The sequence below is a fragment of the Gopherus flavomarginatus genome, chromosome 14, assembly GCF_025201925.1.
Source record: "Gopherus flavomarginatus isolate rGopFla2 chromosome 14, rGopFla2.mat.asm, whole genome shotgun sequence".
Taxonomy (NCBI): domain Eukaryota; kingdom Metazoa; phylum Chordata; order Testudines; family Testudinidae; genus Gopherus; species Gopherus flavomarginatus.
Window position 1 is genome coordinate 4,989,366 of NC_066630.1, and position 14,687 is coordinate 5,004,052.

The 14,687-nt window shown below is 43.1% G+C and overlaps 1 protein-coding gene across 6 annotated transcripts in view; it reads right to left on the bottom strand.

Annotated features, from left to right (window-relative positions):
* ZC3H18 (zinc finger CCCH-type containing 18) overlaps positions 1-14,687 on the bottom strand; it is a 67,762-nt gene that overhangs the window by 22,388 nt on the left and 30,687 nt on the right. For 5 of the 6 annotated variants that reach the window (XM_050922597.1, XM_050922598.1, XM_050922596.1 and 2 more), the window contains exons 10-11: positions 1,559-1,759; positions 131-256 (exon numbers count right to left, since the gene is read on the bottom strand). In XM_050922597.1, coding sequence (XP_050778554.1) covers positions 131-256; positions 1,559-1,759 — 327 coding nt within the window. The remainder of the gene's footprint in view (positions 1-130; positions 257-1,558; positions 1,760-14,687) is intronic. The other variant, XM_050922599.1, reaches the window with a different exon arrangement.

The following is a 14,687-nucleotide window of genomic DNA, read 5'->3' on the forward strand; positions in this document are numbered from 1 at the left end:
CTGGTTTTGTATCTGCTTTTAATACCTGAGTAACACCAAGAAAAGATTTTAAAACTAAGCACCCTATTTATTTATTTTGGTGAGTAGAAGAAAGTTGCAGCTGTTGCGTTAGAAGCCAGAGAAACAGTACCTGGATCTGCTGCCTGAGAAAGAACTATGTCTGGAAGAGTGACTAGAGTAGGAGCTGTAGGAAGAGGATCTGGAACGAGACCGTGAAGAACCAGAACCAGAATAGGAGGATGAACGAGAAGACGACCTGGAAGAAAAAGATAAACAACTCATTTTGGGGAAAACAAAATTTTCATTTTCAGTGCTCAGTTTCAGGGACTCTCCTGAACATCATTCAAACCTCCCATCCCATCTTCAAAACCAATCCAGGGGCATATTACCCTATAGATCTATAATCTCTCTCCCTGCACCCCACACCCTTCATTTCCTCCTTCGATGGAGAGAGCTCTCTTGCCACCACCACACCAGCCATCTGGAACAGGCTGACCACCTTCGTCTGCCTGAGTGACTCTCCATCCCTTTTTGGGAAAAAGGCAGCTCAGAATCCAGCTCTTCTATGTGGTCTTCAACCATGTCACCACCAGCTTGTTCCCCACTGGGCCAGGATGGCCTGACCATTGCTGATGTGAGTGGGGGAAGGAATCCAGAGAACGCAGCAGTTCTTAAGACACAGGTATGTTGAGATTTATTTTACCAGCGTTTTATACCTGTTTCTGACCCAAACCCTATCAGTTTGGCGTGCCTTGTGTATCTCAAGTCGCTTGAGGGGAACCCAAAGTTCAAGTCTTTAACAGGAGGCAGGCTCAGGTCTGTGCCCAAACTCTCCCTGATTCAGTACTTGCTTTCTATGGGGCTGTTCTGTCCTCTACGGCTCTGTCTGACCCTGCTCCTGGGCTCCACAGTCTCCATGCTCCCAGCTTTTACCAGACTCTCCGTCAGTCATGAGATCAGGCCCTTCCTATCGCCAACCCTCCCACTGCTACCCCTGGAGTGAGCTAGGTTTGATTTATATGGGCCACAGACCCCACCCCCCGGAGCCTTTGCAGGGATTAGTGATTAGAGCCAGCTGAACCTCATTCAGTTCTAATTTCCTGGGGTAGTCCACTACTTACAACTGCTTCTTGGAAGACTTTCCCTTGCTCCCAATGACAGTTCACTGTTGCAACCCACTAAGCTGTAACAAGGGTGACCAGATGTCCCGATTTTTGGGTCTTTTTCTTATATAGGCTCCTATTACCCCGCTGTCCTGATATTTCACATTTGCTGTCTGGTCACCCTAGCTGTAACCCATGTGCCCCACACCAGCATTTACAATGACCAGTGCTCCAAGCCTCTCCTCTCCTGTTACCACCTGCTTGCATCCCATTCCTACTGCTATACAGGTCTAGGAATGGTACATGAGAATATTCAATTATGCTCTAACAGACCAGCAAGACTCCCAAGTGCCTGTTGAAATGGCTGCTATATTGGACAGGTAACCATATCACAGGGATAATCCAAGGGAGGCTCACATGTTAGCTCTCCTTCCGTCTCCCCTGCTTCCATTTACCTGGAAGAACCAGAGGCAGATGCCGATGACGCAGAGGTTTTCCGGCGTCTGCGCGCACGGCTGGGAGAGGCAGACATTCCAAGTTTCTTCTTAGGTGACTTGGATCGGCGCCATGGATCCTTCCATTCATCTGCTCTCTTGGACTGAGAGCTGGTGGTTGTAGTTGTCTCCTTTTCCTTCTTTGGTGGCTCAGGCTGACGGCTGGAAAATACACATGTTTTTAACTACCTGGGATTCTCCCACATGTATAAATAGCTTCCAAGTGGTAATACAATGTAAAACTTGATGGCAGGGGAGACATTCATTTCTCAGGTTCATCTGTTTCACGGGCTGCAGCCCCAGGCTCAGTCCGACAGCAATTACACAGAACGCAGATCATTTAGGACAGGTATGCAGAGCAGCATTAGGCTTTTGTTCCATCCCTCCATATAGCATTACTGTCCGTTTCCAATGTCACTCTTCAATATACGCAAGGTGAGTGGTGGACATGGTGATAAACCATGACTTGACCTAGGTTTTCACACTGCATCCATCACCATATCTGAGCATCTGACCGTGACCCTCTGCATTTATTCCTGAGACTTTGATGCCCACTGCAGGGCCTGTTATTTGTATTTTGATAGCCCTGGCTGGTACTGTTAGGGACTGAACTGACATTTTGTTAGATTTAGTACAGATGCATAGTATGAGTCAGTTCTTGCTCCAAAGGGCTGACAATCTAAACCAACAAATCAGAGGACAGAAGAAAGGCGGCATTAGCCTCTTTTTACAGATGGTAAATAGAGGCACAAAGGGTATGGCTATGCTGCAACTAAAATCCCGCGGGTGGCCCGTGCCAGCTGACTTGGGCTGGCAGAGCTCAGGCTGTAGGGCTGTTTAATTGCAGTATAGACGCCCAGGCTCAGGCTGGAGCCCAGGCTCTAGGACCTACGAGGTGGGAGGGTCCCAGAGTTCTGGCTGCAGCGCGAGTGGAACTAAACAGTCCCACAGCCTGAGTCAGCGGGCATGGGCCGACCGTGGGTGTCTAATTGCAGTGTAGACATACCTAAAGTGACTTGCTCCAGGGTCCCATGTGAAGTCTGTTGGCCCAGTTCTCTCTCAGGGGGTTTGGGGAGATATCAAGGTGATGCTGGTTGTGTGTCACCTCCGGTGTAAGATCTACCACTTCATAACTGAATTTAGTCTACCAAGAATCTTATTTTAAACTGTCCAGAGACAGCTATATCTCAGAGACCAAGATTACCAAAGATCTCAACTCATGGATGTTTCACCTTCTACAGCATTTTAACCCCCCACTCAAGAGCTTTTTGAAAGAAACCACCCACCAAATTCTCAAAAGACACAAAGGCACTGACTCTAGGTTCTGTTTCATCAGAGACAGCACCCCCTCCACACTAGGCACTGAGCAGGAGCTTGGACTGAGTACACGCAAGAAAGCATACACCTATCGCCTAGACAGATACAGGGCTTTCTCCCTGCTTACACTTCCTGGAGAGGGTTTTTGCCTGGGAAAAAAAAAAATCACAACAGGAAGCCTGGTTTCCGTATATGCTTGAGTTATTGACTCAGCAGTGAGCGTACAACCAGGCAAATGCCAACGGGGAAATGATACTTCTGTGAGGGCATTTCCATGGTTAGTCTTTCCTCAAGAGCTACCTGCTTACTCAACATATAGCAACACCCGGCAAACTGGTTCAACTCTCTACTATCATCAACTAGTCCTGGCTCTGGTCCAGTTAATAACCTGCAGGGATATCTGACAGCCAGCATTCAAAACTACGCAAACAGGCTACAAAAACTCTGGACTATGGACGTTCCTGTTTCTCAGGTATCAGAGGGGTAGCCGTGTTAGTCTGGATCTGTAAAAGCAGCAAGGAGTCCTGTGGCACCTTATAGACTAACAGACATTTAGGAGCATGAGCTTTTGTGGGTGAATACATCTGACATGCATCCGACGAAGCGGGTATTCACCCACGAAAGCTCACGCTCCTAAACGTCTGTTAGTCTATAAGGTGCCACAGGATTCTTTCCTGTTTCTCAGGTGTACTTCAGCCCATGCTTGTTCAACAGCTACATCTCAGCTATACCCGGCCTTTCTTTAAATGAAAGTCATTCCTGTTATTGAGGCTGGTAGCCCACATGACCTATCCTGCTGTGTTTTCAAGGGGATTTACACACATGCAAGACGCCATGTAGTCCATGGTTTTGTTGGCATGTAGGCAGTGAAGAGAAATAAAAGAAGCCAGCTCTTAGCTGCTTAAGAGGGTTTCTGACTCATTTCAGTCTGCTGCTGGCACGTGATGTGAAGAAAGACGGTCACAGCAGGGAAAGACTCTAGGTGCACGGTGACTGGTGAATGGAGAGGAAGCAATCAGAGACAGGGTAGTTTGCATGGGGATTTAGGTATTTGATCTAAACTTCAGAGTGTTTTGCAGCTTTGTGTCTCATAGGGCACAGAGATACCACACGGAACGGGAACTACATGTCAGCATGAACCTTGACCATGCACTTTGATAGTAACGCCTCTCTCCAGGATACCACCGCATAAGGTGCTCTGTGCCTATGAACTAGTTCTGTATCCTATACAGGTGGACATTAATGTGTTCACTACTGAAACATCCAGCATGACAATGCTTCTGTTCCACTAGCAAAAGACTTTTATGATTAGCGGATTTGTTCTGCTCCAATGGAAATCTGTGTGCTAACTATTAATGCTCTGTCTTGCTGCTTTGCTGCTGGGGATAGGGTGAAAGACAATGGAGGATGGCTCATACTGCTCGTTAAGCCATAATTCAGTTAACCAATTTATCAACCTGTGGATTCCTTCAGATTAGCCCTATTCAAAATGAAAAGTGCCTGGCAAATGAAGTACATTCTGCTTTCATTTACAGTGCATGGATCTTAGCGTAGTACATGAGCTCCTCTACAGCATCTTTCAGTTTGTAGTACTGAATAAAATAGAATTTATTCATCAATACAAATGTTCAAGAAAATCTATTCTCCCCCTACCAAAGTGAAGCTCCTGCTGAGGCAGAACTCAGAGGCTGTTTAGAAGCACACAGCCAAGTGCCAGTATAACAACTCAGTTTAAGAAGTCTGTTCCAACTGATGCTGCATGAGGTTATTAAGGAACCAGAACAGAATTAACCAAATTGGAATTTGGCCAGGACATAAAAGGAAAAACCCTCCTTTTGCAAAAAAGCATCCTGAAATCTCAAGTAGCAAGCGCCTCCATTTTCTACCTGATCCGAAATATAAAAGCTCTAAGTAAAGAAGCACCCTGGCAAGCCTCAAAGTACAGATTAGAAGGTCCCTTCATTCTTTTTCAGTAAGGAATTGACTTCAGGTAAATCGTTATCAGGCACTCCAACCAATGTAAGAGTGCTTATACAAGGTGGCTGCTCATATTTAACTAAATCAATTTCTAAACTGAGTTAAATTAGGACAGCTGTCCAGGGAATTCAAGGCCTGAGAAACAGGTGAACCTAAGTCAGACAAGGTGGGGGAAATAACATCTTTTTTTGGTGGTGAGAGACAAGCTTTTGAGCTTACATAGAGCTCGTCTTGGAGTCTTGGCCCTGGTCTATACTGCAGACTTAGGTGGGTCTAACTACATCACTCAGGGCTAGCCTACACTCACAGTGCTGCACGGGCACAGCTGCACCGCTGTAGCACATAGTAAAGATGCTATCTACACCAACAGGAGAAGTTCTCTTGTTGACATAGGGACTCCACCTCCCTGAGAGGTGGCAGCTGTGTTGATGGGAGAAGCCCTCCCATGGACATAGCGCTTTCTACATCAGGGGTTAGGTTGCCATAACTACATTGCTCAGAGTGTGGATTTTCCATGCCCCTGAGCAATGTAGTTATACTGACATAAATTGGCAGCGTAAACCAAGCCTCGGGGGTGATATGGTGTTTGTGTCTTTTATCATTTTTCAGTCTGAGTTCAATCGAGTGCATAGCGATTGCCTGATTTCACCCACCTAGTTGCTATTGGGGCATTTAGTGCACTAGATGAGGTACACCACAAGTTGTGATAGGTATATGTAGGACTCACAGATCTTGAAAGGTGTTGTGGTGTGTGTGGGTGGGGTGTGGGGGGGTCACTGTAGCAGTGGAGATATGCCTGCAGGTTTTGCAGCTGTTGTTCTGGCAGTGTCTGGTGGCACTTTGAGCTGGTGTGTCCTGGTCTGTGGGGAACTTGCTTGTGATGATGAGCTTGGAGAGGTTGGGGGCTTGTTTGAAGGCCAGAAGAGGGGGCTAAGGGAAGATTTCTTTCAGGATAGGGTCTTCATCGAGTATGGGTTGAAGTAGTTTGATGATACCCAGTATGGGTTCCAGCGTGTGCGCGCACAGGGGGTAGGTGAAAACTATGGGTGTGCGGTTGGAGAAGGTTTTATTTCTGCATTGAAGCACATTCTCTTGGGATATTTGGGTGGCCTGTTGAATGATGCGATCAACTTCTTTGGCGGAGTGTCCCTGTTTGGTGAAGGTGGTTTTGAGTGTGTTAAGGTGTATCTCGGACTTTCTCCTTGGAGTGCCTGGCTGTAGATAACTGATTTCTTGGTGTGTTTAGGGTTGTTACTGGATCTATGAAAGCAGATGTGGTGATCGTGGGTTTCTTGTATGTAGTTGTCTGTAGAGTTCCATTGTTGAAGTGGATCGTGGTATCCAGGAAGTTGATGCTGGTGTGGCAGTGTTCCAGAGAGTTGAATGGAGGGGCGGTGGTCGTTGAATTTGTGGTGGAAACCTATGCAGGAATTTAGGTTGTTGGTCCAGAGGATGAAAATATCATTGATGTCTCTCAGGTATATCATTGGTTTTGTGGAGCATTTGTGAACCTAAGTAGCAGTCAGAGTCACCTGTTTGAATGCAGCTGGGCAGTGAACTCCAGAGAGCTAAATAATAATAGGGAACAACCCTGCACTGCCTGGGGGATGGACTAGAACCAGATGTCTTAATAGGTCTTTTCCAGCTCTAATTTCTACTAATCCCTAAAGTGAGTAGATGTCAGCTGTAGAAACCGGAAGAGACATTAATTTGGAATTTCAAATTGTGGTGATCAAGAAAAGGAATCAGGCTGAGCTTGGCTTTGCCAGGGAAAGAATAGGGAATAAAGCTAACTATGCTGGAAATGCAGTCATACTGTAGATCACCACTGCACACAGCTTAATCTGCAGCTATCGAGCAATCCACTGCTAGGACTTTTGTCATTTCATTCTATGAGGAAATTAAAAGAGGATGTCTGACCTCATGCCCCAAGTTCTCCTCCCAGTGTATTTATGCAAATTACTATAAGCATTTCTAATCTATGGCCAGGAAAATAACCGTAGAGAAAGTGTTTCCTTCCCCTCCCTCACACATGACATCAGTCTACAACAGGTAATGTAATCTTATCACACAACACCGAGTGATGTCAGTGCAGCTTCAGGGCTATTGTTCTGAAGTGTACCTATATTTTCAATTTTGAAAGAGGAAACTCCATCTTTATTATTTGAAAAGAATTATTTTCTAGCAGGAAGATAAACTTTTGAAGTGGCATTGACATCAGCACACATTCTCCAGCAATGTACAATGGAATTTTACAACAGGAAATAAAAACCAAGGACTGTTTGGAAGTATTTGTCTGAACAGCCATTAAGGTTTAGTAACTTAAAAAATATATAGATTTAAGCTCTGTATATATGTGTATTACCAGATTTTCAAGTCTCTTAGTATGCTATGGGAGATTAATGACTTCAAATTTGGTGATTTGCATGCGCAATTACCCAGTTCGGGCACGAGTGTAAAAGTCTGGTCCTTGCAGTGCTATCAATTATAAATGTTAATGCGCCACTGAAAGGGATGGGGACAGCTTGCATCTCTTGGAGCATTTCAGGCCAAGACAGAACTACATTCATCGTGTTTGGAAGCTTTTCTTCAAAACTACAAAGGACAAACTTTAAAATTCAATAAAGCAGATGCTTTCATTCTGGAGAATCTGAATCTCTCATCGAGACTGGCATAAATATATCTAGGAGACAGGACCTGTCTTGCAGGCTGGGTATTTGACATGTTAGAGCTACAGCTTCCTCTGTTGCGGGGGTACAAGTGAAAGTGTCTAGTCACTCTGCCTCATTCTTTACAGTAATTTTATCAGAGGGGCACACATTCCTTCTAGTAATTCCAGCTTTGAACAGCTACTAAGAGAACAATGTACTCCCTTAGGTCCACATTCAAGTCACACAAGCTACTTGCTGATCCCAGCTTATGTTCACAAAATCTTTCATTTTTATTGGAATATAAAATGCAGGTGGACAAGCCTGCATAAGTAGGAAGGCTTTACAGGGATGCTAAACTTTAACAAAAGCTACAGTCAATAGAAGCGTTTTCACTGAAACCTTTAAAAAGTTTCATTAATTCTAAAAAAATATTTCTCTGCAGCAACATTGCAGCAGTGTGCTAGTGCACGAACTTGACCATGAGGCAGACTTAATAAAACTGGCACGGAAAACCGGCTGGTCCGTGTCTAGAATAAAATATAAAGTGTCAGAGAAAACAAACAGGAACAAGGACACATTTTATAAACAATCATTCATATTTTACATTTGTCAAAAATGTGAGATTTTAAAAATGGAGTGGTTAGAAGTTTTTAATCTAGCAGTGCTTTAACACGGCAGCTACGATTACTCACAAAACAAAAAGGAATGTCAGATGCAAACAGCAGCCAGTCACACAATTTTGTATATTAGAAAAAATCCTATTACTGACTACAATAAAATATTGTACTGCATTTCTGAGATAATACCAGCTGTTATAATACACAGTATCTACTCAGAAAGGACACAAAAGCAACTGAAATCAAACAGCAATATAGTTGGTTAACCAAGACCTATTAGGAAAGATGACACTCATCGAGGAGCACTGAAAATTATGAATCCTTCTTGTTGAATGTCAGCTCTGACAGGTTGCAACGGTGTATGTCTCACAATCCTGAATCACGCTCACTTTGCATTGCCTTATTTTGAACCACTCCCTTCCGGGATCAGCCCTATTCTAACACTTTCCAGTTTGCAAACTGTGGCTGACCAGATGCAACTGCACTGGTTGGTTCTAAACTCAGAAAGTTACACTATTCTCTGTTGCACCCACCACAGCGAGTAACCTTCACAATACAAGTTATTTTCATCTTGAATCACAAACTAGCTCAAGGTTCCCATAAATGTACAAATACATTTGTATTTTTTGGGGGTGATAACTGATACTGAAAAAACACTCAGGGATTTTTTTTTGGAGGGGGTGGTGTGGGAAGCTGGGTGAAGGATTTAATTTTTGGCCCTGCAGTACTGAGAAAATTGATATGAAAAGCAAAAGGACACCAGGAGAAATCTGTGGCTAGCAGCATTAAGAAGAATAAGGAGTTTTTAAAGATACTAGGAACTAAAAGAATCCTGACAATGGTATTGGGTCATTACTAGATGGAAATGGCAGAATTATCATAATGCAGAGAAGGCAAAAGTGTTCAATAAATATTTCTGTTCTGTATTTGGAAAAAACAGATGATATAGTCATGCCATATATGATGACACTCTTTCCAGTCCACTAGTATCTCAGTAGGATATTAAAACAGCAGCTACAAAAAAGTTAGACATTTTAAAATCAGCAGGTCCAGATAACTTGCATCCAAGAGTTTTAAAAGAGCTGGCTGGGGAGCTTGCTGGACTGTTGATGTTGATTTTCAGTAAGTCTGGAACTGTGAGAAGTTCCAGAAGACTGGAAGAAAGCTAATAATTTAAAAGAGTGAACGAGATAAGCCTGTATAATTATAAGCCTGTCAGCCTGATGTTGATCCTGGGAAAGATAACGGAGCAGCTATACAGGACTTGATTAATAAAGGATTAAAGAAGGGTAATATAATTAATGCCAGTCAACATGGGTTGTGGAAAATGAATTTTGTCAGACTAACTTGATTTTTTTTATGAGACTACAAGTTTGGTTGATTAAAGGTAACAGTGCTGATACTTCTGTAAGACATTTGACTTGATAGTGGATGACATTTTAATTAAAAAAATAGGAAGACCAAATGAACATGACACACATTACATGGATTAAAAGCTGGGCTAACTGACTAGTCTCAAAATGTAATTGTAAATGGGGAATCATCATTGGACAGGTATTTCTACTGGGGTCCCGCAGGAATTGGTTCTTGGCCATACTCTGTTTAACATTTATATTAATGAGCTGAAAGACAACAAAATCATCACTGCTCAAGTTTGCAGATGACACAAAAACTGGAGGACCAGTAAACAATGAAGAGGAGAAGTCACTGGTCCAGCATGATCTGGATGGCTTGGTAAGATTGGCTCAATCAAACAGTATATGTTTTAATACAGTTAAATGTAAATGTCTACATCTGGGAACAAAGAATGTAGGCCATGCTTACAGGGTGAGGGACTCTATCGTGGGAAGCAGGGACTCTAACTAACAAAGATTTGAGAGTTGTGTTGGACAATCAGCTGAACATGAGTCCCAGAGTGACATGCTGTGGCCAAAAGAGCTATGGCAATCTTTGGATGCATAAAAAGGAGAATCTCGAGAAGGAGCAGAGAGTTTATTTTCCCTCTATATTTGTCACTGGTACACCCGCTGCTGGAATCCTGTGTCCAGTTCTGGTGCACACAATTCAAGCAGGATGTTGATAAATTGGAGAGGGGTCAGAGAAGAGCCACGAGAATGATTAAAGCATTAGAAAACCTGCCTTATAGTGATTAAGCTCCTTAAGTCTATCTATCAGAGGGGTAGCCGTGTTAGTCTGGATCTGTAAAAGCAGCAAAGAGTCCTGTGGCACCTTATACACTAACAGACGTTTTGCATGCATTCGACGAAGTGAGTATTCACCCACGAAAGCTCATGCTCCAAAACGTCTGTTAGTCTATAAGATGCCACAGGACTCTCTGCTGCTTTTAAGTCTATCTATTAAGCTTAACAAAGAGAAGGTTAAGGGGTGACTTGATTACAATTTACAAGTACCTACGTGGGGAACAAATATTTAACAACAGGTTCTTGAATCTAGCAGAGGAAGGTCTAACATGATCCAATGGCTGGAAGTTGAAGCGAGACAAATTCAGACTGAAAATAAGGTGTAAATATTTTAATGGTGAGAATTATTAACCACTGGAACAATTTACCAATGGTCATGGCAGATTCTCCATCAGTGGCAACTTTTAAATCAATTTTAGAAAAACATCTAATTGCTCTGCTCTAGGAATTATTCTGGGGGCAGTTCTCTGACCTGTGCTGTACAGGAGATCAGACTGGATGCCCCTTCTGGTGCCTTGGACTCTAAGAGGATATCATTCAATATTCGCTTTTACTATCCATTTTAGAAAAAAACCCCGGTGGTGAAGACTGATGTAACGATTCTCAGCAGCATCTCCATTCCCAGCTACTACCTTTACTGCCAGGGGGCCACTGCACCAGACTCCAATATACCTGAAGTGTCATATTTGTTTTCACATTTCTGGCTGTTTGACCTTCAAATCGTCTTCCATCCCTCTCAATTTCCATCTTACATTCTGCTGGTCATAGTTTCTGTTCTATCGACTTCCTTTGGGGAAACTCCTGTGTTAACGCACTGAATGTCGTTTACTAGTAATTATAGTTGTCCATGGTACACCTGTGGCAAAGATCCTTACTATTTCAATAGCTGCATCATGCTTTCTGGCATGGTCTCTGTGGAACTGGGCTTTCTAAGCTCTTTAGTCACTAATGAGCCAAGGAGAATTAATTCACGTTCCAGCTGGAAATGGGAATCTGCTTATTATGCAATGTCCGGCTTCAGAGCTGCAGTGCCTGCCAGACAGCTACCTGATGATTGCCTGCATGAGGAATTTCATACGAACCTAGAACGCCAATAGTCTTCCACATCAAAAAGCCATGTGACAGAGGGAGGCATTGAATATCAGCAGCCAAGAACTACGAAAGAGGCTGGAATTGCCAACAGGTTGTGATTTAACACATTAGGGAATGCACAAGAGTCTATAAATAAACTAAGAGGACAGAATTACTTCCCCTATGAGGGAGAGGCATTTAGGTTAAAGATGAAGCAACTGCTAAGACGTTACATATTAAACTTTGTAAATGGTTGATTCATAGAATGGTAAAATTAGAAATCAGTTCTATAAATAGCACTGAGTTATTTATATGTAATGGAGGTAGGGAGTTGGTGAATTCTTATTGGGGCAGTATCACTAGGCATGAGGTAGAGTTTAAAGGGCTGGCAAAAATGTGCCATTTGAGCAAATTTATATAAATATGCTCATGTTTCAGATTAGAACCACACTTTAAAATGTGTGTTGCAAACAGCAGTACATGGTAGCAATGTCCACATCGGCTGTTACTGCACGGCAAGCTAGTGTGCTGTAGTCACACACTGGCCTGTCAAGCAGTAATCTCCTGTGTAAACAATCCCTAGCATTTAAAGGGCAGCTTCCTTTATTTGATTTGGTTTCCTGCCTTTCTCTTTCTACCTCCAATAAACCCAAACCCTTGTAAATGGAACAGAACTAGCGGCTCAAGAGTAGAGTCTACACAGCAGAAACTGGAGATCTGACTGCTTACATAAGAGTACTTCTAACATGCAGGAGTCTTCAACTGGAGCATCATCTCCATTGGAAACAAGATAAAGAGATTCTCAGACACTAGCTTACTGTTAAATATTCCTATTGCTTCACTCCAAATATGTTACCTTATAAAACAGTTATCACCCTTCATTGGAGGGTTTATGTCAGATTTTAAAGCATTAAATTTTACATCTACACTATGTGCAACAATGTAAACAGCACAATAACCATGTCATTTCTAGCATTTGGGGAGGTGATTTGTTTTTGGTTTTAAACCAACCTACAAACGAAGCCAACACAAGTTCCTGTTTGGTTTTCTCCATAACTTCTAGTCGAACCTTTGCCTGACCTTTATCTATGTATTTCTTGTAATTACTGGCTGAGACAGGAGTGGGTCTGAACGAGTAGATTTGTCAATCAACAGTTCCTAGAAATAGCAGATATTGAGCCAAAAGTAATCAGATTATTGGAACCCTTTGGATCAGTGTGCTTTGTACCAGATGAAAACAAGGCAAGGAACACCCTCAGCTTCCCCTGCTGTATTTCTTTATTTATCAGATACAGACCTATATTCTGGTTTAGGGAGTCAATACGTAGTTCACAGATCACTGTGAACCAGGAGAGGTTGTTCGCTGGGAAAAATCAAATCCATAAAGTGTGTAAAGATCGAGTACCACAAGACCATGAGCCTAACCTTCCTGCTATGGTGATAGTGTCCACTATTCAGACCCACGAACAGTTTTGAGGAGACGGTTAACTGAATTGAAGGTTGGTGAAGGGTGCCAGAGTTATCCCTAGCAAGTCCTAGGTGAAAGTTTCTCCATGCTGTCCTACCCCTGATTTGGGGGCAAAACTACCTCTAGCGCCACAGAAGGTAGTTTAGTCTCCATGGCACCATTCAGCCTGTAGTCTCACATCTGTGCCCGTGGGCATGGTCATTAGATCAGTCGTGACAAACAAGACCAACACTGGCATTTCAGAAGAGAGGTAAACAACTGGCATCATGAGTCAAACAATTATAGATGACAAGATCTTTGCCATCACTGACCTAGCGCGAATGTGAACCAGCAGCCTAAGAGGAACGAGTGGCAACTGAGGTAATTAAACTGCATATTTATATTCACTACTTCTAACATCTGTGTTTTAGCTGCAGTTTTTTACATTAATATAACCATATTGATAAGACACTTGAACACTTAGTATTTATTCGGGATAGTAGAAAGATTCTTAATAAAATGTTTTCCTGTTGGAAAATGGGATTTCATTTAAAAATACATCCAAATTTTCTATCAGGAAAACCTAAAAGTGTTTCATTTTGGGTTGGGTCGACATTAATCTCTGCACCTAGCTGAATCACAGCAGTACTATGTGGGAGTTGTAGTTCTGGGTCACTCATGGTCTCTATTCACCCCTAGAGGCCCAGCTCTTCAGATGGACTAACTCTCCCATGATGCACTGCAGTCTCTATGACTGAGGCACCATTGTGGCTCAGCCACATGGAGAGACTGCAGTGCATCGCAGGAGGTGCAGTTCTGGGTCCCTCAGGCATTCATTTCCCCCATGAGTCTTGCTTCTGGACTACATCTCCCACCTATTTCCCAAATATTTCAACATTTTTGAATTGAAGTTTTATTGAACTTTTAATTTTGCAAACGGTTTTGATATTTTATTTTTTCCCTGACATAGGATGAAAACAGGTGTTGCAATATCAGAATTTCCAAGGGATGAAAATTCCACGCCCCCCCCCCCCGATCAGTTCTAATATTTACATAATGCTTTACAGTTAATCCAAACCCACTTGTGAGTTATTGTAAGCAGTAACTTGGTGGACAGATTGGGAAACAGGAACATAGGAATTCCCATGCAGGATCTAGTACTCTGTCTCTGACTGCGGCTAGCACTAGAGGTTTCAGAGGAAGGTGCAAGAAACCCTGCAACTGGCAGATCTGAGTAACCAGCCCCTCCTCACAGGGAAATTTCAAATTCCTAATTTGTAACGGAGATTGGCTTGATCCCTGAAAACTGAGGTTTTACGTCTTCCAATCCCCTTTTTGTTTTTAGTATTAACTAGAACACTGGATATTTTTGTTATTTTTAAAAATGCCCAATCCATCCTGGATTCTTGCCAAGAGTCATTTGCCAAGGCCACAGAAGGAGCTGATGTCAATGCTTCCATGTCCTGTGCTCAGCCAGCTAGACTTCTGAGAAGCACATTAAACTCAGTTACCGTGGCTCTGGACTCCACAGCTCTACGCAATCTAGACTCCTCCGAGGTACATCCCAAAGACACCGTGAACACTTCCACCCAGAAGTTCTCTTCTCTATGTACAGCCTGCAATGGTGAATGCCCTTGAAGCTCTAATCAGATGTTGCTTTAGCTCCATTTACTGGCTGGCAAAGCATATTCCCTATGGTCAGTGCGCACCCCTTGGAACTACTGCTTTTCCTACTTCGGAGCTCTATTGTCTGCTGCCCTAAGAGCATACATCCCCTCTCCCTGCTTGGCGCATCTCTGGTTAATCCAC